The 21464-nt window shown below is 54.5% G+C and overlaps 1 protein-coding gene across 3 annotated transcripts; it reads right to left on the reverse strand.

Annotated features, from left to right (window-relative positions):
* Positions 1–857: 857 nt before the first annotated feature.
* KLHL36 (kelch like family member 36) lies at positions 858–11998 on the reverse strand. Of its 3 annotated transcripts, none has more exons than XM_079117570.1 (5): positions 11871–11998; positions 9586–9662; positions 4747–5820; positions 2964–3121; positions 858–1544 (listed from the first exon to the last, which is right to left on the reverse strand). In XM_079117570.1, exons 2-5 carry the CDS (start codon positions 9643–9645, stop codon positions 1004–1006), a joined length of 1833 nt encoding a protein of 610 aa, XP_078973696.1. In that variant the 5' UTR covers positions 9646–9662; positions 11871–11998; the 3' UTR covers positions 858–1003. The 3 variants fall into 3 exon arrangements, with proteins under 3 accessions (XP_078973696.1, XP_078973695.1, XP_078973697.1); XM_079117569.1 differs by having other exon boundaries at positions 11682–11996; XM_079117571.1 differs by lacking the exon at positions 11871–11998 and adding an exon at positions 11531–11675.
* Between the last annotated feature and the right edge of the window lie 9466 nt (positions 11999–21464).

The following is a 21464-nucleotide window of genomic DNA, read 5'->3' on the forward strand; positions in this document are numbered from 1 at the left end:
GCAGGGTAGGTGCCCTCTAGAAGCCTTACATGCAGTTCACACAGACAGGCCATCTCCTCGAGCCACCATCCAAGGAACACGGGCACGGATGACCACCTGCTGAAGGACCTGCCCAGCAGGCACAATGACGCACTGCGTCACCTGAGTCGAGTGAGCACTCGACCACCTCAGGCACCCGCGAGCTCATATGTGCCACGCTCCCAATGGTTCCCCAGGGCTGCAGCCATCGCAGACAACGGCAGGTCCTGCAGAGTGACTCTCCTTCCTGAGAAACGCAGATTTCTTATAGTAACGTAAGGGACCCTGGGTCCAGGGGGAAAGCACAATCACAGGACGCTTCCAGGGAGCGTCATGCTCGTGTCCCTCTCCTCTGGGTTACCTGTGACTTTCCAGATGCAGAGCTTACCAGCCAGGAAGAGCTGTTACAGAACGCCCACAAGGACAGCTCTGCAGCAGGCAGTCCCCGTGCCCAACCCGGCTATCCAGGCAGTGGTAGCCTTGGCCACTCACTCACCCTGGTGGGTGCCTGACCTGGCCAGCGACCCCTGGCTGTGGCTGTTGCTCGCGATTCGAAGGCTGGTTCCAGCAGCCCTGGTAGCTTTGGAGCTGATGATTCTGAGGTGGCCTGGAACCTGTACTTTAAGAAATGGGCCAGGTTTGGGATGCTCAGACTAGGGGCCTGAGACAGCCTGTGAGGCCCGAGCCTCTCTATGAACATTTCTGTGCAACGGGTTTGCTGAACTCTTGGGGCACAGTCAAGGGGACCTGTGGGGACCTCCCTGGGAAGAAGGCCTGCACGGATCCAAGGGAGGGTCACTGCCTGGGCCCACGCTTAATTATTCAGGCAAGATACCATGTAAAGTGATATATCATATTTAATTGGTTATGTGATATCATAGAAATACCAAGAATCATAAAAGTAAAAAAGGTACTAAGGAGTACAGGTTTCCAGGGTCTGAGGGGCGGCCGGGAGGTGGGCAGCAGGATGGCCCTGGCCCTGGCCCTACGGCCGCTTGCCCTTGCCCTTCTTCTTCCTGTCCTCCAGCTGTGGCCTCAGGGCACAGACGCAGGCGGACACGCCCGCGATGGCCTTGGGCAGGTCAGGGCCACGGCTCCACTTGTCGGCCTGGCAGTCGTACACCTGCACGGTCTTGGAGAAGGCGGTGTTCTCCCAGCTGTAGCCGCCCAGGATGTAGATGCGGCCCTCCCACACGGCCACGCCCGACTCGCTGTTGGCGTGCAGCAGGGGCGCCACGCGTGTCCACTGGTTGCACTGCGGGCTGTAGGCCTCCACGCCCAGCACATCGAAGCGCTCCATGGACTCCACGTTGTCGTCGCTGCCCCCGATGGAGTAGATGCTGTCACCCAGGCTGCACATGCTGTGCCAGCCGCGCGCCGTGGTCATGGGCCGCCGCTCCTCCCACACGTCCGTGCGCCGGTCGTAGCACAGCAGGTTCTTGCGATACGGGCCGATCTGGTAGTCGTGGCCCCCCGAGATGTACACGAAGCCCTTGTAGATGGTGCCGGCATGGCCATAGGTGAACCTGCGAGGCAAGCAGACGGGCTCAGGGCTGGCCGAGAGGCACCCACGCCTTCCCCAACGCTGGCCCACTGCTGAGAGCTCCGGACAGGCCAGAGCAGAGACAAGATGAAGTGCGGCCAAGGGAGCCAGCAAGGAAAGGAGCCCAGAGGACAGGGTGACGAGCCTGCAGCCGGGTGGCAGCTGGGAGCCCAGCAGAGCAGGCGCGGGGCTGTGCTCACAGCACGGGCCCAGAGGGCAACGGTGGCGGGTTCTGTGCTGATGTGGGTGTGGCTCACGCAGGCCCCACCACACCAACAAGGACATGTGAGAGAGACGCGTCAGTGACTGGCCAGGGGACACACTCTGACGCCACAGCGCTGTGGACTGCTGCGGTCCATGGGGCACGCAAAGCTCAGAAATAAAAATGCAGTCCCTACAGCATCTACACTGCACAGCCTGTGCTGGCCGGCTGGCTGGGACAGTGGGGACAACAGACACTCTGAGCACGTTCTAGGCTTCATGTCTCCACTAGGAAGATGGGTTGGGGACATACCTCAGCTTGGGGAGACCATGGGACCTGGCTGGCTGGACCTGTCCACTGACCTGTCCTGTTCTGTTACCTGGAGCAGGTGACAAGTCACACATGGCACCTGGCCTGAGTTAGGAAGAGCAGTCCTGGCCACCATGACAACTGTGAGGGCCAGCTACTTGTGACGGGGTCAGCAGTGCCTGTCAGTCATCACTGCTTGCTGCACTGGTGTCTCGGAGCCTCCAGTGAAGGGGGCCATCGAAGAGTGGAAGGGGCTGGGACTCTCACCCCACGTGACTCTGGAACACAGCTCTGCCTGCCTACGCCCCCTGCGAACTTTCGGGGACAAGGTCCCCGAGGTGCCTGGCTTAGACAGCAGTGTTCAGGGACACCATGGAATATCTAAGGCAGGCCTGTGTCTTCTGCTAGACCCATGACAGTGGCACAGGCTCAGCAGGCATGCCTGGGTGCAGGGAGGTCTGGGGTGCCAGGCTCTGCGCACCCAGACAGCTCCTGTACACTGGCTGTGCCGAGGGATGGTCAACAGACTCTCCCTAACCTTCCCACCCCACCATTGGGCAGATTTTATCACCACACTCTCTGCTCAGGTGAGGAAACAAGACTGACCGTGGTGGGGACTTCCAATAAATTCCTTCTGTCGCAACCCAAGACTCCTGAGGCTCAGGAACCACAGGGACCTGGAAACCAGGAGGCCTGTCTGGTCAGCACGGCTGACACTCACTGACAGTGTAGAGCGAGAGCCCAGACTCCCCCATGCCCTGGGCACCTCGAGATCCACCTCTGCTGCTCGTGAGCCAGATTTCCCCAAGAACGGGAATGCCCAGAGTGAACAACCAAACGTCGGCCCATGAAAAGTCACGCTGGAAGAACAGGCCTCAAGACCCCAGGCACCTTGGCAAGCCGGCCACGTAGGACCAGGAGTCAGTCTTGGGGCTGTAGGTCTCCACCGAAGAGAGCGCTCCATTCTCATTCCGGCCGCCAACAGCCACCAGCACGTCCCCGATGGAGGCAAGGTAGAAGTCCACGCGTCGCTGGTTCATGGAGGCCACCTACGGAAGTGACACACCTGTACTTCCCTTCCCTAAACGCCAGACAGCATCATTATCTAGCACTGTGCTCTCCAACTACGTCTACAGAGTGCCCAGCCCAGGAGGTGTGGTGTGGCCAGTGAGCTTGGGGGCTGGAGGGGGTCCTCTGGTGGGGCTCTTGGAGCCCCTGGATCCCCTTAAGACACAGCCTGGGATCCTCAGGAGAGGAGGGGCACTCAGTTTCCCAGACCCGTCTGACCACGTGGCAGACTCGTGGACTGGGCTCTGCAGGAGCAGCAGGCATGGCCTCCTGGCGGTCTTCTGAAACAGGAAGTCACCTCCCCTGCTCCTCCATCGGCTATCTTTAGAAACAAACGCTGCCTGCCATCCAAGTTATGAGAAGCGAGTAGAGCTTGACAGGACGTCAAGCAGCAGAAGACCCCACCTTTTTCTGTTGTTTTAAGTAAGCCCAGCAGCACAGGGGAATGAGCACGGTCCTGCAGACGACACACCCGCTGTCGCGAAGTGTTGAGGGCCGCCTCCAAGGTCGGAGCCTCCTCCTAGCGGTCCGACTTGGCCCTCAGTCTCGGACTTTTTTCTTCTGATACTGGGGACTGAACCCAGGGCCTAAAACATGCTAAGCAAAGGTTCTACTGAACTATGCTGCTTTAAAATTTCTATTTTTAGACAGAATCTCACTACACTGTCCAGACTGGCTTCAAACTTGCCACCCCCCTGCTTCAACCTCCCCAGTGCCTGGGACTATGGGCATGCTCTGCCACACGGGTTTAGTTTTAAATTTTTGAGAATAAAATCAAAAGGATATCTCAAATCCGATATTCTGAGTGTTAAAGCTCAGAAAAACACAGAGTTAAGTAGTAATACAGAGGTGTGAGTATAAAGACGGAGACAGATTTTCATGGGTGACGGTCAGGAGAGGGCACACCCCAACCACTAGCAGAAAGGGGTACCTTCCCAGAGCCAGGTGCATGTAGGCCACACCCCCTTGCCCTGGAAGGCCACATGCACTTCCAGAGAGAAATGTGAAATTCTGAGGGTGAAAAACGAATCTGAGATCCCTGGTCACACGGTGGCCAGACTGGAGTGGGATCTCAGGTGTGACGTCCAGGTTCACGCTCCTCTCAGAAGTTGGCCTTGGTACCTGCCAAAGGGCCAGGTGTGGGCTCTGTGGCCTCCTTAAAGCTGTTCTCAAGCGTCTCCAAACGCGGAGCCTGGTGGAGGCTCTGAGATGCGGGAGCCTTGTCTGAAGCAATGGCTGGTAGTGAGGTGCCTCGTGTGGCCACTTACGCTTACAAGTAAATTCATTAAAACTCAATTAAATTGATAATTTGGTTCTTCAGTTGTGCTGGTCACAACCCAGGCACTCAACTGCTGCCTGGGGCTGGGGCCTCGTGCCAGCAGCCTGAGTGGGATGTTCCACCAGGGCAGAAAGTCCCGGGACAGCGCTGTGGGGACCGCCCTCGTGCTCCCGGGGGCACGGGTAGGGAGGTGGCTCATCTCTTTATCGTCACACCTCGATCAGAGCAGGACCGTCGCCAAGGCCCAGAGAGGAGGGAAGTCAAGGCTCGGTTAGGGCAAAGAAAAGAGGCCTCAAGAGAAAAGAGATAATCTGGCTTTAGTCTCACCTTGATCCACTGTTTACAGCGGGGGTCATACCTATAAAGCAGGTTGGAGGCTGCGTCCCCTCCGTTGTCCCGCGAGAAGCTGCCACCCGCGATGAAGATGAAACCCCCCAGCACCGCGACGCAGTGGTGGCTCCGCCGGGCCGGCAGGGGCGTCTCCTTGACCCACTGCTGGCGCTTGGCGTCCAGGTAGCAGGTGTCATCGCTGAGCTCCAGACACCGCTCCGAGACCTCGCCGCCCACGACGAGCAGGCGCTCCTCGTCGGTGCGCAGCGCGGTGCGCTTGGTCTGCAGGACGGGCTGGGCGGCCAGGCTGTTGTGGTAGTGCACGGCCTCCTCGATGAAGCCCTCGCAATCGGCCTCGCGGGGCAGCAGCGAGCACACGGCCGGCTTGACGCGGTGCAGCAGGTCGTTCTTGGGGATGAGCGGGAAGTGGATGTTCTCCAGCACCCGGTAGGCGTGGGCCTCCCGCTCGGGCTGCTGCGTCAGCCACTGCAGGGCGGCCTGCAGCAGGTCGTGCTCGCACTCCCGCTGGACCTGGCTGCTGCTCAGGTACACACACAGCTTCTGCATGGAGACATTCTGAAGGAAGTCAGGCGTGAAGGACAGCGTGCCGAAGTGGCTCAGCACGAAGCCGTCGATGAAAGCGTCCAGCCGCTTGAGGCTGTAGATGGAGGCCAGCTCCTGCAGGTACAGGTAGTTGTCCTCGCTCACCTCCTGCTCCAGGTACTCGCAGCAGAAGTCCACCACCGTCCAGATCTGCAGCAGGTGCGCCGTCTCCAGGATGTGGTCAATGTTGCCGCCGTCCAGCGCCAGCTCCCCACTGTACAGGAAGTCCACCACAGCCTTGAGCCCAATGTAGGAGGCGCCAATCAGCTCCACCTCCTTCTGGAAAGCCTCCCGCATGCCCAGGGTGAACATGGAGTTGAAGTAGTCGCTGCAGACGGCCAGCAGGTTGCGGTGGGCTGGCACGCGCTGCTCATCCGCCACCAGGACCACGTCACAGAAGAGGCCGCGGAGCCGCTGCTCGTTCAGCCGCTGCAGCACCGTGGCCGAGTGGCCAGCCCAGCGGTACACCTGTGACAGAGGTGGTGTGTCAGGGAGGCAGCACCCCATCGCAGCGCCCACAGTGGCAACCAGACCCGGAACAAGAAGAAGGAGACCAGAGGACGCCTCCTGTGCGTCCATCGTCCGTCCTTCCTCGTTTTTATGAGCATTCTGTCTCTCCCTCCCTCATTTTCTTCCTTTCTAATACAGTGCTGGGAGCTCCTGTCTGTCCCTTCCTTCTCTCCCTCCCCTCCCCTCCTTCCAGGTCCATGACAGAGGTCTAGAAGGCCGCTGTGCACAAAGCCCTAAAACCAGGTGGGATCTGCTTAAGTCACTCTGCGGTTTGGCTTGCTGGGTTCCTGGTTAAGCCAGGGAACTTGAGGCTCCGCCTTCTGGTCTGGCAATGAGGACGAGGGTGTTACCACCCAGGTTTGGGGAGGTAGGGAAACAGAACAGGGCAAAGCACTGGCCCAGCCATGCCCGAGCAGGGTACGCCACGGGGCTGTCAGCGCCTGCCGAGGCGCTCTACTCAGACGCAGCGCCTGCCACACTGTCATGCCACGGCGTGGCTCCCATTTTCATGCTTTGGTCCAGGGTGGTGGCTGACTTACTGCATGCCACTAGATGCTCTGCGATCCTCTTGGGAAGCGTGGCTTCCACCCACTCCAGGGTGGAAGGGACACTAGTGTGGAAGCACAGGAGCTGTCCTGCCCTGGTGCTCAGGGTGCGCTATGCTGTGCTGTGTACCTGACATACATGCTCTCCTCTGAGCACCAAACACACCCGCTGACAATCCCCCTTTTCCAGGTGAGGAAGGTGGAGGTGGAGACCAGAAAACCTGCCCAAATCCCACAGGGACAGCGCAGCAGCACTGAGACTTGAACCTAGGCCTGACTTAGTCAGTTTTAATTACCATACTATCCTAGAATTAACACATTTAATGTGAACGACTCCAATCAATCCGTTTGATCAATCCAAGTTGGCGGACAGAGTGCCAAGCACCTGCCACATGCTCTTGAGGACACAACCATGCATCAGACCTAGACCGGCTTCTGAGTCCTTGCAGGACCGACCAGCCTTACTTTAGGGATATCGTACACACACTCTTTTATTTACCATTTAAAAAAAAAAAAAGAAAAAAAAAATTCAACATAGGGAAAACAGACCATTCAAAAATATCACGCAGTAGCTGGTGTACTCAAGGGGAACTGAGGAAAGAACTGGATGGCGGTACCCCTGAGAAGGGGCGTGAGGAGCTGTGCAAGGGTGCAGAGAGGGCACCAGACTGCAAGCGTGCTGGCACCACCTCCCTGGGCTCTCGGGAGGCCCTCTGGACATGTCCAGTGGCGGGGCATTTCCTTTTTCTTCCCTTTCAAGTCTGCTCTTACTGCTGCTGCTGCTGCTGCTGCTGTAATTGTAAGCATGCTTCCCTGTGGTCCTTCTGGGTCTGGCCAGCTGCAGCATCAATCACCCTGTCAACGTCTCGGAGCAGACAGTGTCCTCCTAACCTGCTGAGGGTGCCCAGCAGACACTACCTGAGGCTCCCTCCCTGCCAGCTCAGAGGGCCAGGCCCTGCTGCTCCTCCACAGGACAGCTCTGCATAGCCTCCCGAGTGGCTATTTATCTGGCTGCTTACAGAGAGAGGCGGGCTGGCCTAGTTTTGGCTTCTAATTAAGCAGGAACAGTCTGGGCTCCTACAGACACTGGCCTGGGGCCCCTGTAGACTGCAGGAAGGAAATTAAGAAGTACAATAGCAGGTGACTGAAGGGTGCCAAGCCTTGGTGTCCAAGAGAAGCAAGTGAGAGGTGCAGGGGCACCCAGCCTGACAGCTCTCAGGTGCTGAGGGTGTAGGACCTAGCACTCAGATGGGCACACACAGGCTGGCTGTGGTACGAAAGGGACACAGCCCTGGGGACAGGCATAGCCACGAGGGGACCATCTGTCGCAGAGGGGCAGTGCAGGGGAGAGGCACACAGGTTGTTGTACCTGGGCCTCTGTGCAGCCTGTTTCTGGCATTCTGCACAGCTGCACAGATGACAATTTTCAAACCACACACACAATCCCCCGATTTTAAAGAGACAGCAGAATTGTGGCACTTCAGGTACCCAGAGCTCCCACTCTACTCGCCCCTCTTAGTGCACCACTGAGCACAAGGCCATATGTGGAAGAGACACAGGTGGTGGTGCCAGTGTTGCCGAGGACACACCAGGTGTAGGGTCTGCTTCACTGTGTTCTGTCCCCTCTCAGGGTGGCTAAGTGAATGGCAGTGGTCACACGCAGGCAGACTCTAACTGAGCACGAGTGACCCATGCCATCTATTGGCTGCCAGACTCAGAGGCCTTAGGCTGAGTGACACCTCCAGACACATAGCAGTGGCCCATCATGACTCCACTTTGGTCAAGTTCAGAGTAGGAAAAACCAGTCTGAGAACCTGGGAGCAGCTGTGCTCAGCACGGCAGCAGGAAGGGTGTGGTCCCATGCTTTTGTCCCCATCTCAGGGCTGGCTAGTGGGTTAAATTCATGTCCATAAATGCAAGGTATGACTTGGACGCTTTTTTTAAAATAGAAAATTTAGAAACGTAATCAACTAAAGGATGGAGACTCCTGTTCCTAAAAGCTTCCATTCAGACAGGAAAGGACTCAGAATCCGACTTTAACGGACGCACATTTCCAGTGCTATCAAACTTAGAAAGCAACACTGTCCTCGCAGTCAAGGTCAGGAACAAAGCCCTTTTGAGAGCAGCAAGAGCTCTGTGCTCACAGAGAGAAAGCAGGCAGGCAGGAGCTTTCTTGGCAACTCGGATGGCCACAGGAGACCATTGCTCAGGGGAACCAACCCCTTGCCCGCAGCCCGTTCCCTTCAGGGCCTCTGCAGAACCTCCTCTCCCTTCTCACCCCCCTGTAGCTGATGCAGAATCTCTCCATTTTTTCCCACTAAGAAGCCTTTTTAGAAATTTGGTCCCAAAGCCCCCCAGGAGCTCCACACCACTGGCACCCTGTCGACTGCCCGGGTGAGGTTTGCTCTGTACAGTTTTCTGCACCCCAAGAACCAGTCACCCCCACAATGCACAAGCTAAAGTAACCATAAAATTTAATCTCCAAAAGGGACATTTTAAAAGAAAAGAGGGTGGTAATAGTATTTGTAGCTAGGAGGCAAGTGCGAACAGGGACTACCCTGCAGATGAGTACCCGCTCTCCCTCTACAGCAGCTATGGGGCAGAGCCTGCTCATCCACCCAAGGAACCAGGCACAGTGCCCAGTCCTGCCCTCAGACCTTATCTGAGCAGGTCCCAGGTGGGGCCAGGAAGGCACTTTAAAGACTCTCCACACTCCCCAGCAAGGCTGATTCTGATCCAGGGCTGGAGCCTGGCCCTGTGGAACACACCCTTGCTCGCTCTTGGGCTCGCTCTTGGGGTCCCAATGAGTCTCCACCCTAGTGGCTGGGTTTTCTATGCACCTGTCCCTGGAGGTGCTGAGTCCCACACAGGGACAGAAACCCCATAGTTCTTGTGCTGCCCATCTGCCTCCTAGCACTGGTACATGAATAAGTGAGTCAGGCTGTGACACAGGAGGGACGACCCAGGACACTACCCTTGAGAAGAATAACACCACAGTGTGGACACCCTTGTGCCCTCAGCAGTCTGGTGTTGGGGTGCGCTCTGCTCCTTGCCCGTTTCTACCTCAGCTTATGGTTGACACCAACACCACGTGGGAGAGTTGGTCAGAACCACCACCACACTTCTGAGGCAACTCGCACGGGGGAGGGGGGACATGACACAGCCACCGTTCACAGACCTTGGAAGACTCGCTGATCTTGTAGGGCCGAGACACTCGTGTCGGCCGGCTTCCCTCCATCACGAGAGATTGCAGCCCTACAACAAGAACAGGATTCCTGAGTGTACAGCATTAGCTCTAGGTCATTCATTCATTACAGTCCCTGCTGGCAGATACCAAGGACAACAAGTGCAGAAACTGTCTCAGGGAGAAATGCAGGAGAGAGCAGAGCAATACACAGAACTCCCCGACATACAAGTTCAAAGAATCAGGTTGTCAGCATTGTTTGACAGTGTTCCTATGGCATCTAAAATCTGACGTCATGTCACTTAGCCCATGTCCTGCTAATACCCACCTTCTGATCTTTTTCTTTTTGTTTTGGAGTGCTGGGGATTGAACTCAGGGCCTCACGCATGCTAGGCAAGCACATGACCACTGAGCTAGGTATGTTCCCAGCCTCCACTTTCTGATCTTTAATCTGAACTAGAGTCTTTTGGCTAGATAAAAATTACAATGATAACAGCTGTCATTTCAGAGCCCAGACCATGGCCCTGAACCAAACCAAGGGACCTTCACATGCCATCTCACACTGAACTCCCAGACGTACTTGGTCAGGATGATGTCACTTATCCCATTTTGCAGATAATACTGAGACGTGGTCACAAAGCTAACAGCTGACAATCATCATCAAAACCTAGGTCCTTCATGGGAGCATGCTGAACGAGGCCCCCAACTCAAGGATCACACTTTCAAACGTCACAATGACGTGGAAGACGTGATGATGAGCATGTATAAAGCACATTCTAGACACACACTGTTCTCTGGACTTTTGTCTCTGCTCACTCGGTCCCCATACAGCCCCATGAAGCCAGCACCATTATACTGCTTGGAAATGGGGGAAAGTAAGTTCCCAGGCAGGAAACCTCGGCTAGGGCCTCTGCCCTGTCTTGAACATAAACTTGAGCAAGTGTGCTGGTGATCGAACTCCGAATGGGCTGGTGCACCACACTGCCTTGAGGTTTCTACCGGTGCTGAAATGCCAAACGACTCATTGACAGCCCAGAGCCAGGTTTCGGGAGGACCTTGGGGGATTGGGAGGGCACAATGAGGAAGACTAAGTCAACCATGTGGGAACTCTGTCACATAATGGGGTTGTGGGTTTAAGGAGGAATTTTTAAGGAATCAATTTTGTTACCTATTGAACAGTTTTTGCTAATAAAGAACAATGTATCAAGAAGTCAGCATTATTCCAAGATAAATGGGGACACAGGAGGGGGCTGCCTGTTCCATGGGAGGAGGCGTTCATGAATTCAGACCCATTCCATCCTGTCCAAATGCCCTGGGGGTAAGGAAGGGGCAACTACACCTCTCTGCACAAACTAGCAACTTTGTGATCATACCCTGTCTTCCTGATGCTCCTAGGCTGGGAGGCTGAGAGAACGACCAGCGTTCCTACAGTGTCTCCTGCAAATCTCTGACTTCGTGCCACCTTGGCTCTCTGCGACATGGTTTCCACAGTAAGACACCGGTGCCCAGGTGGCTGAGGGGCTCACGCAAGGTGACAGAGCAGAAAACACAGGTGCCTCTCTACACCAACACTCCCTTGGCCCCCACCGCGGGCAGCCAACCAAGGCTCAGTTTTGCCCTCAAAAGCCAGCAGTTTTCTTTTCTAGGCCAAGATATCTAGAGAGAGTTCCCGGCGTTGGAGGCTCCCTTTTGTCTCCGTGCAAGAGGTTTGGGGCCCATTTCTACCAGGGTGCTGGACGTCCACAGTCTCCCAAGCGTTTTGGAAGCGGGTGAAGGGTCAAGGCCATCCGCACTCCCAGCGAGGATCTCATTACGTGTGAAAGGTCTTTTCAGTAAACAAGGGAGCGGAGCCCACGTCCGGGACGGCCAGGTCCCGGGGGAGCCGCAGCGCCGGAGGAAATACCGCGAGCCGGAATGGCTCGGCGCCGGCGGCACTCACCGTGCGGGGTCTCCTGGGGGCCTGCGGAGCCGCCGCTGTCGCTCGCTCGGACCCGGCACCCGCCACACAACCGCCTTCCCGCAGGCTCCGGCCGGCTGCGAGGAGGCGGAGTCGCGACGCGCGGGGGCCGCGGCGGGCCGCGGACACTCACCTGCGCCGCGCGGGCCGGCGCGCAGGCCGCACCTGTCGCACGAGCCGCACCAGCGGGGGCGGCAGCTCCTGCCCCGCGCGGAGCCCGGGCCAGCAGCGCGCGCCGTACCCCGCACAGAGCGGCGCCGGGACCCCGCCCTCCCGGCTCCCGGACGGCGCGCGGCCCGGCAGCCCGCGGGCGCCGGCCCACCTGGAGGCGCTAGGGCGCGGGCGGCGGCGGCGACGGGCGCGCGGCGCGGCGGGGCGCGGGCGCGGGAGACCCCGGGCTGGCCCGCTGCGCGGCCATAGCTCCGCCAGGAAGTGCGAATCGGGGCGGAGCAGCGCAGCCAATGGCGGCGGGCGGGGAGCGCGGGGGCGGGGCCTACGCTGCGGGGCCTCCGAGAGGGCGGAGCGAGGCCTGCGCGGCGGGCGGGGGAGCGCCGGGGCGGGGCCTGCTCGGGGGCGGGACCTCGCGGGGGCCGGGCGCGGCCTGTGCACAGAGGGTCCGCGGGAGCTGGGGGCCAGCTTGTGACACCCACCAGTCGCGATCCTGGCATTTGCTCGCAGGGCCTACCAGGGCCACCCGCGGACTAGCGTCGCAGAATGCCTTCGGTGTCACCAGCGTCCTGGGCGCTAGGTCACGGTGTGGACGGTTGCATGCAGGTCCTGGGCCTCATGGGACAGACTGCGTTCGAGGGGCAGCGCGATGATCACTGGGCTCCCTCGCCTCCTTCCAGTAGGAACGTTCACGCGCCCACCTGTGGGGAGGTCTTTGCTGACCATTTTGTAGGAGTCATATCCCCTCCTTTAGCCCTTTGTCCAGCTTCTCCTTTACTTTAGCTCTTTCTTACCAGTGACTATTATTATTTATTAATTAATTTATTTTTGCAGGACTGGGTATTGAACCCAAGGCCTCAAGGGCTCTACCCACTGAGTTATATCCCCAGACCGCTAATATTTTTGCATAAATTACTCATGTGTGTTTTTGTCTCTCATCCCCATTTGAAACCCTCCCGGCAGGGTTTACAGTGATTTTATTCCTAGCTGCGTCCTCCGAAGGCAGGCACATAGGACTAGGTAAATATTTGTTGAATAAAGCAATTCCATCATCATCCATCTGTCAATTGTCAGACTTCTCTCATGCTTCAGCCTGGATGACTTTGAAGACAATATACTAAGTGAAAGAGCAGACAAAAAGGGCACATATCACGTGATCCTGCCTGTGTGGAGTGTCCAGCACAGGCACATCCCTAAAGCCAGGAAGTATGTTAGTGGTTGCCAGGGTGGGAAGTTGGGGTTAGTGGGGGATACTGCTAAAGAATAAGGGATTTCCCCCCACATTTTTAATGGGTGCATTATAGCAATACATAATGGTGGGGTTTGTTGTTACATATTCACACATGCACATGATATTACAATATAAGTTGGTCCATATCATTCCCCAGTATTTCCCCTTTTCCTTTCCTCCCCCCATCCTTTTCCTCTACTGATCTCCTTCCATTGTCATGAGATCCCCCCCCCCCCTTTCTTTTCCTTTTCCTCTCTAGCTTCAACTTAGGAGAGAAAACATACGACCTTTGACTTCCTAAGTTTGGCTTATTTTGCTTAACGTAATGCTCTCGAGTTTCATCCATTTTCCTGACAATGACATAATTTCATTCTTCTTTGTGGGTGAACATAAGGGATTTCTTTTGGGGGGCGTGATAAAGGTGTTCTGAAATTAGGTAGTATTCATAATTGCACAGTTCTGACATACTGTCCTAAAACCATTGAATGGTATGAGAGAGTGAATTTTATGGTGTGTGAATTATATGACTCAAGGCTATTATAAAAACAAAACAAAATGTATTTCTGCCTGTTCTCTGATACCCTGTGTTCTCTGGAAAGGGTTCAGAGCTTCTTTCAGGATTGCATAAAACATGGCCGGATGCAGCCACAGAGTGTGGGCCAGAAAGGAAGAGACGAGGGGAGCAAGCACAGGCAGGCACCCTGCAAAGCCTCCCTTTGTCCCTGCTGTTCCAGATGCAGTGGGCAGCCTGAGCCTCTCCCCCCAGAGGCCACCTCTGCCCAGAGGCTGCCTCCTGCACTGCCAGGGTGGACACATCATCATGATCTCTAGTGCTGGGGACAGCAGGGTGGCCTGGCGCAAGCTCAGTGGCTCTCTTCCAAGTGGTTTTGCCTCCTGTGCCTCAGCATACTCATCTGTGAATGGGGTCAGTAAGAGCAGGGCCAGCCTGCTCTGGTCTTCTGATTCCTGGTTTGCTCACTGTCCATCACACCCTCCTTCTCTCTGTAAAACCTTGCACTTATGGGACTTTTTGTTTTTTCACTTTTGATGATTGGGATTTTTATTAAATTATCATTAATTTGTTTAGAAACAGAACTGGTGGCATGTGTTTGTCATCTGGGCCCCTGGGGAGGCTGAGGCAGAAGGATTGCTTGGGCACAGGAGTTCAAGGTCAGCCTAAGCAACACTGAGAGACCCTGCCTCAAAAACAAAGACAAAGGTATAGAAGTGATCTCTTTTTTCTTAATATTTTTTTAGTTGTAGATGGATATAATACCTTTATTTTATTTACTTATTTTTTAATGTGGTGCTGAAGATCGAACCCAGTGCCTCACACATGCTAGGCAAGCGCTCTGCCACTGAGCTACAACCCCAGCCCTAGATGTGATCTCTTTATGATTTTTTTCCTTTCCTTTCCTTTCTTTCTCTTCTTTCTTGGTGCCGGATATCAAATCTCAAAATCACCTCTTTAAATTAAGACAAGTTAGGGTAAAACTAACCCTGGAACTTCACAGAGGACCCTTCTAGTGATGCTATCCCTGACTGGACGAATGCTCCCCTCTTCTCTCCCTGGGAAACCTTACTCAGGCACCCTCTCTGAGCCTTCCTTGCCCAACTGGGCCCTTCCTTGACGCCCCTCCAAACAAAGTCACCCCATGTTGTTCTATCTCCACAGCACAACACCCCACGTATGCGTCTCCGTGGTTACGTGAATTCACATACTTCGTTCTTTCAACAGACTTTTAGAGTACGCCTGCTGTATTCCAGGCACGGTGGTAGGTGCCAGGGATATGAAGAAGAGAGGCAAACGAGTGACTTAGCAATTGATAAGATTAGTCTCAGTGCTATGAATGGGACCTAATCTGTTTATGGCTAAAGATTCTCCCCTCCCCCCATATTTATGTAAAGATACATATGTTTGTATATTCACACATATATGTAAGCATAGATTCATTAATAGATATAAATATGTGAATCTCTTTATATGGAAGTCTATCAAGATTTAGCTGAAGTTCATATATGTACACATTGCATGTGTGTCCATATATATTTGCTGAAGGTATCTTAAGAGCTTATAACTCGGTATTGATATCTGCCTTAAAAGTGTTGATTTTGTTTTTTAAATTTGGTACTGGGGATGAATCCAGGGACACTCTACCACTGAGCCACATTCCCAGCAATTTTTATTTATTTTTTTATTTTGGGATAGGGTCTTGCTAAGTTGTTTAGGGCCTCGCTAAGTTGCTGAAGCTGGCCTTGAACCTGGATCCTCCTGCCTTATCCTCCCAAGCCTCTGGGATTACAGGTCTGAGCCACTGCACCTAGTTGGTGTAAGTTGTTAATGAAGGAGAAGACATGTAGCCCAGGTAGGGAATAGAGACAGACCTAGGACAAGTTCAGGAATCCACACATGACCTTGGCCTAAAAAGCATGCAGCCTCCATCCACCTGACTTCATCCTGTTTTCCCCAACACTTAGTAAATAGCCCTTCACTTTTTTCTTTCAGTAATATTTCTTCCTACTTATAAAAGTAATGCATGCTTCACTTGACTTGGAAAATATGGAAGAGTCCATAAGAAAAACACCCTACCTATTTCTACATCATCCAAAGGAAAAGTGGTTAATGCTGTCTCTCAATATTTTCCCCTTACATAATATTTTTTCTTTTGGTACCATGGATTAAACCCAAGGGGGCTTAACCACTGAGCCACATCCCAGGCCCTTTTTATTTTTTTATTTTGAGACAGAATCTTGCTGAGTTGCTTAGGGCCTTGCTACGTTTCTGAAGCTGGCCTCAGACATGCAATCCTCCTGGCTTGGCCTCCTGAGTTATTGGGATTACAGGCTTGTGCCACCGCACATGGTCCCTTACATGATTTAATGATGACAATGATACTGGTAGGTACGTAACGTGTACTGTGCACTGGGCATCACCTTGAGTTCCCTGCCCTTATTACCTCCTTCCGTCTCCTCCACCCTGTGATGGAGGGAGCCTTCCCTGTTTGCAGATGGGGTCGCTGAGTCCCGGAGAAGTTAAATGCCTTGCCTGAGGTCACAGAGTTCCTGAGGAACAGAGCTGGGCTTTGACCTGTCAGCAGTCAACAGCACCTGCATCAGTGCCTCTGTACATTGGCGAAAGGCATGCGTGCTCTGTGCCGAGGGCTGGGAACACATGGCCCCTGGGGAGAGCAGCTCCCAGTGCCCGAGGGTAAACCATGCCATATTTTTCCCATTCGTACATTCCCTACGCCTCATCGTGCACGTATCTGGGGCTACGTGCTCTTTGATGGCCGACCCCTCTTAGCAAATGTGAGCTTTTCTCACGTCACTAGGCGTCTATGCTATGGTCTTGGTGACTGGGCCTATCGTTCAACATGGATCTTGCACGTGACCTTCCCTCGTTGGGCATCCAGCTAGCCCCACTGTCGTAACAACACTGAGGTAAGCGTCCTTGCACATGCTTCCTTTCCCACCTCTCCGACGGTGGAGTGGAATTGCTGGGTCAGAAGGAGGATATATCTCTGAGGCTCTAAACCATGCTCCTTCCCTAAAGCAGGGTCCTCATGGGTGCCCACTGACAGCGGCTCCACACTGCCACTTTAGAGATGCAGGAACTGTCAGATGGAACCAGGGCTAGTTCCACAATTTGCAGTGCAGAATGAAACTGTGCCCTGCCTCCCATTCAAGGGCTGGAAAAGGGACTGGGGATGTAGCTCAGCAGCAGAACACCCACCTAGCACACAGGCCACAGCCCTGCGTTCTAGCCTTAGTGCCGTGAAAGAAATAAGAAGGCAAGGAAAGGCCTCTCCTCTCTTCTGCAGCCTCCCTCTTTCCAGTCATTTTTGCTCCCATTTTATGCTCGGCTTCTTTGAACACACCCACTGGCACCTGGTCTGTACCCTGCGATTGGTGGGCAGCAGGCATAGGCCCAACCCCATGCCTAGGTCCCACCAGGTGACAGCGATTGCTAGAGGGGACAAGGGAACCATCCTGGGGAAACAGAGAACTGATGGGAGGTGGGGCCCAGTGTGAGCTGAAGCTTCCAGCCCCCAAAACATGGTCCGCAATGCCATCCTGTTTTCCATACGCTGCACAAATTCAAGGTCAGATCATTCCAAATCCCAAGACACCCATCTCCCGGTGCTAAACCCCAAGTCAGGGCCTTTCCAAGTGGGGGGCTCTTTGTAATGGCCCAGGACTGTCCTTGGAGAGGCTCACTCTAGAGAGGTGCATGCTATTTTTAGGCTCAAAAGTTCAAAAATGAATGCTGGGGCTGGGGGTGCAGCTCAGCAGTAGAGTGCTAGCCGGGCATGTTCAGGGCACTGGGTTCCATTTCCAGCAACACACGCACACAAAGTCACAGAAGAGGACCTGGGGTAAAGAAGCCTGTCAGCTGGATGCATGGAACAGTCAGTGGGGGAAGGTGGGCAAGGTGAGCCCAGGTAATGATTGACATGCAAGCCCCATGCAGACCGCTGCAACCCTCAAGGTGACCTGGTGGCTTAGTGCTGTTACCCCCACTTTCCACATGAGGACACTGAGCTGGTAACTGCATAAGACCAGGACAAGGGACCCAGTCAGTCCCAGGGAACAGTTCACGGCACCTTGGAAGGACCCCTGGGCTGTGCCTGCACTGGTGCAGGGAGGGTGCTGTGATCACTGAGTGGAGGCCAGAGAGCAGCGCCAGGGAGGCTCCCCAAGACCAGCGGGTGCAAGGAGCAAGGCCCACGCCAATGCTCCCGACCCGGTGCTGCAGCTCTGGGCCCTATTGGCCTCCCCTTAGCTCCTGCAGGAGGCTGAGTCCAGAGGGCGGAGCTGCGCTCTCAACACCACTTCCTGACAGCCAGAGGTTTGTCCTTGGCCCAGCTTGCCTCCAAAGGCTGAGTAATCTAGAAAATTCGCAGCTGACACCAAGGAGCAGGCCCGCAGGGCAACCCAGATCACGTCCACACGTAGAATTCTTGGCCTGCACAGTTCTGTAAGTGGTAACTGTTAGACCAGAGGTCAGCGCACCACAGATGCCTCCAGAGGGCAGACCAGCAAATGAGCAGAGCCAGGGTGGTGTCTGGGCCAGTCCTTGGGTGGTCCCCTTATCTCATGAGAGAAAAAGACCTCGCTCTGGTGGCACTTGCCTCCTCCTTCCTTCTGCCCTGGGAATCTGAGCCCTGGCCGCCTAGCCCCTTGCTGTTTGAACTTCGCCTACTAGGACCTAGCTTCCTGGTGCCGTGGTTTCCCCGCCTCCAAGTGGGCAGCACCTGTTCCTCCCTCCTGGTGTTGTTTGAAGAGGTAAATGAATGAACACGTGATCACCTCTTCAAACTGCCTGCTACGCAGTTCCAGAAGCATTAGCTTTGTGCTGACGAGGCGGGCACCGGCGGTTAGAGGGTGTTCTTTGCCTTAAGTTCGACTGAGCTGCACCCCAGCCCTGGCTTAAGTTCTCGATCCTGTTAAAATAGACATCCTTTGGGAATGGAAGCTCCCAGGTAGTCATTTACACTGCAGTGGTCAGCGGCGGTGGTCACTTTCTCAGACCACGCATTGGTGAGCGGGAAAGGAAGCCACCAGCAGGACAGGGGCTAGGGGCGGGGAGGGGACAGGCATTGGGCAGGGGGCTCGTGCACCTGTGTCTTGTCCCTGGGGCCTCTGCTCAGAATTGCTCTTGAGAGCAGAGTCACTACTGAGGTCCTTAACCTGCGGCACTGCCACCACCAGGTTGATCCCCAGTTGGGGACTTCACACTTCCCTTTCTGCCAACTGAAGAGGTGAAGTGACTCAGAGACTTAGGCTCTGGAGGTTGCAAGCTGGGCATTCCAAGCTCAACAGGCGTTCCAAGCTCAACAGTGTGTGAGCCTGCCTGCTCTGGAATCCTCAAATCTCTTCATACTTAAAATGAGAGGACATGGACAAATGCACAGAAGCTCCCCAGAGCCCAGGGGCACAACACAAATGCAAATGCAATTGCTGTAGATCCATTCGCTGGGGTCCCCCATCTTCCCCACCCCTCTGCTCCTTTCTGGTACAGTAATGTAAAAGTCCTGCAGGGCAAGGTGGCCTGTAATCTGGAGGCTGAGGCAGGAGGCTCACAAGTACAAGGCCAGCCTGGGCAACTTAGCAAGACCCTGCCTCAAAATTAAAAAAAAAAACAAAAAAACAAAAAAAAAAAAAAACAAAAAACCCTCTGCGGATATAGCTCAGTGGTAGAGCACTCCTGGGTTTAATTCTCAGTATGGCAATAGATAAATAAAAAAGTAAATGTCCCAAAGTATTTGTGTGACTCTGTGGGAAACCTTGACCACGCGTTCTCTCTATCCAGGATCATGCATTAGTCTAGGGTGATAGAGCTCACCGTCTCCAGAAAAGAAGTGCACTACGCAAAATGGTCACCACCCGTCATACGTGGCTATTTCAATTTTTAAATTTTTCTTTTTTAGTTGCAGTTCAACATGATACCTTTGTTTTACTTATGAACTTTTACGTGGTGCTGAGGATGGAACCCAGTGCCTCATGCGTGCTAGGCAAGTGCTCCGTCACCGAGCCACAACCCCAGCTCTCAACTTTAATTTTGGTCAAGATCCACATAAAGTTATAAACTCAGTTTCTCAGCTGTGCTAGCCTATTTCAAGTCCTCGGCAGCCACCCCGGGCCACCAGAGACTGCCGCCTTGGGTAGTTCAGACGGTGGAACATTTCTCTCATCACAGAACATTCCCCTGAGCACCCTGCCCTTAGGGCAGCACTTACCAGCTGTGTGGCCATGAGCGAGCTACTTACTGCTGTGAGCCTCAGTTTCCTCACCTTCAAAATGGGAGTGCCATCAACTCATTAGCCAATATTGGTGAGTATTTGCCGTGGCTCCGTCCTCTTTCAGGACACAACACCAAACAACACAGATTTTAAATCATGACCTTCATGGAGCTGACCTTCTAGGGAAGGGACAAGAGCATTTATCTCTGAGGGTTCTTTCCAGGATTCAAGGAGAAAGAGCAGGAAAGGTATTTACTGTGGTGCCTGGCACATTCAGAGCTCAGGAAAGAGTAGCTGCTAACCTGACTAGTACTCTGCCCAGTCCATCTCTCTCAGGATGGTAAATGCATAACATGCATAGCACCAGTCCCAACCCTGGACCCACGGCAGAGATTGCTGGTTGGCCACTGCCTAGCTCAGAGGCCACTATAGCATTCTGGGAGCTGCACAGGGGTCAGCAGCAACAGATGCTGCTCTCAGACCTCAGTTGCACACTTCTCACCTCCTCCTTGACAAGCTGCGGCCCACGGAACCCCAGAAGCAGGACCCTTGAGATCCTGTCTGCAGGGTTCAAGCTCAGACTCCTGCCTCCCTGCCTCTCCGAGGGGACATAGTCAGAGCATGCTCAGTACCTGTCAGCTGAGTTGCTGCTCCTGCCAGGAGCTGGCTTCTTGCTTGGCTGCCTCCAAAGTGGACTCTGGCCGGGTTCTCACCAGGGCTCCCGCTGTCTCCAATCCTGTCCTTCTTTATTCAGGAAAAACGGGTTGTTTCTAGGCTGGGAAAACAGTTCTGGCCAAAAAGGTCTGAGTGGAGCCCAACCCCTGGTCTGAAGTGGGAGAGACAACGCTGAGCCCGTGATTGCAATATAGTCAGATAAAGGGGTGGGGGCAGAGGCTGGCCTCCAGCGTGGGAACCCAGAGGAGGGAGGAACACAGGATCCTGGGAGTCTGCTTCCCAAGGAGGTGCCTGTCCCAGACCTGGTCCCTACCATCCACAGCCAGACCCTTTGAATTGCCCGTCCCCGCCCCTGACTAGCCTACACCCAGGGAGGGGCTGAGAGGAGCTGCCCCGTCCGCATGTTGGATCATCTTGGTTTCGCTTTGCTCCTTCCACCATTCATTCAGCACAGCATGCTGAAACAACGCGCGCTGCAAGAACAGTCTGAGGGCAACTCTTGCTTCTGCCACTTACCAGCTGTGCCACCTTGAGTAACTCACACATCCTCTCTGTGCCTCCCTTTCCTCCTCTCTGAAATGCGGTTACAATGGAGCCTACCTTGAGAGTCAGTTATTCCCTGGAGAGGACTTAGCACGTGACTGGGGTACTGTAAATAAGTGCTTGACCCAGGCTAGCAGCTACTATCAGCTTCACACACACCAGAGACTTCACTTGTACTCGATGGGTGTGGTAAATTCCATGAAGTTTTTCTTCTCTTTCTTTCTTTTTTTTTCCATGATAAGCCACCTTGGCATCCCTGGGATAAAACATATTTGCTCGGGATACATAACTATAGAGAGGGACATGGGAAAGGATGAGTGGGAGCCTGCCAGGAAGGAGGGAAGGAGACCCGGGCAGAGAGAACAGCGTGTGCGGAGGTCTGGAGGAGGGAAGGCTTCTGAGTCCAGGAAGAGCCGGCTGACCGGAACATGGGGTGACCGTGGACACCAGGAGGCAGAAAGTGCTTATCCCTGAGCCGGGTATCTGGTGTGGGGGATTGAAATAGTTAGATTTTGAATTCCACAAGTGGATCCTTTGTCAAGGTGAAGCTCGGGAG

Source organism: Sciurus vulgaris (assembly GCF_902686455.1).
Source record: "Sciurus vulgaris genome assembly, chromosome: 17".
NCBI classification, from domain to species: domain Eukaryota; kingdom Metazoa; phylum Chordata; class Mammalia; order Rodentia; family Sciuridae; genus Sciurus; species Sciurus vulgaris.

What these genes read in the sequence shown, in the direction of transcription:
- KLHL36 (XM_079117570.1), bottom strand. Translation starts at nt 9,645, where the DNA reads ATGGAGGGAAGCCGGCCGACACGAGTGTCTCGGCCCTACAAGATCAGC. An exon ending in AGATCAGCGAGTCTTCCAAG is followed by an intron (nt 5,821 to 9,585) that starts GTCTGTGAACGG and finishes CCTCTGTCACAG; the next exon opens with GTGTACCGCTGGGCTGGCCA. An exon ending in TACGTGGCCGGCTTGCCAAG is followed by an intron (nt 1,545 to 2,963) that starts GTGCCTGGGGTC and finishes CTTGCCTCGCAG; the next exon opens with GTTCACCTATGGCCATGCCG.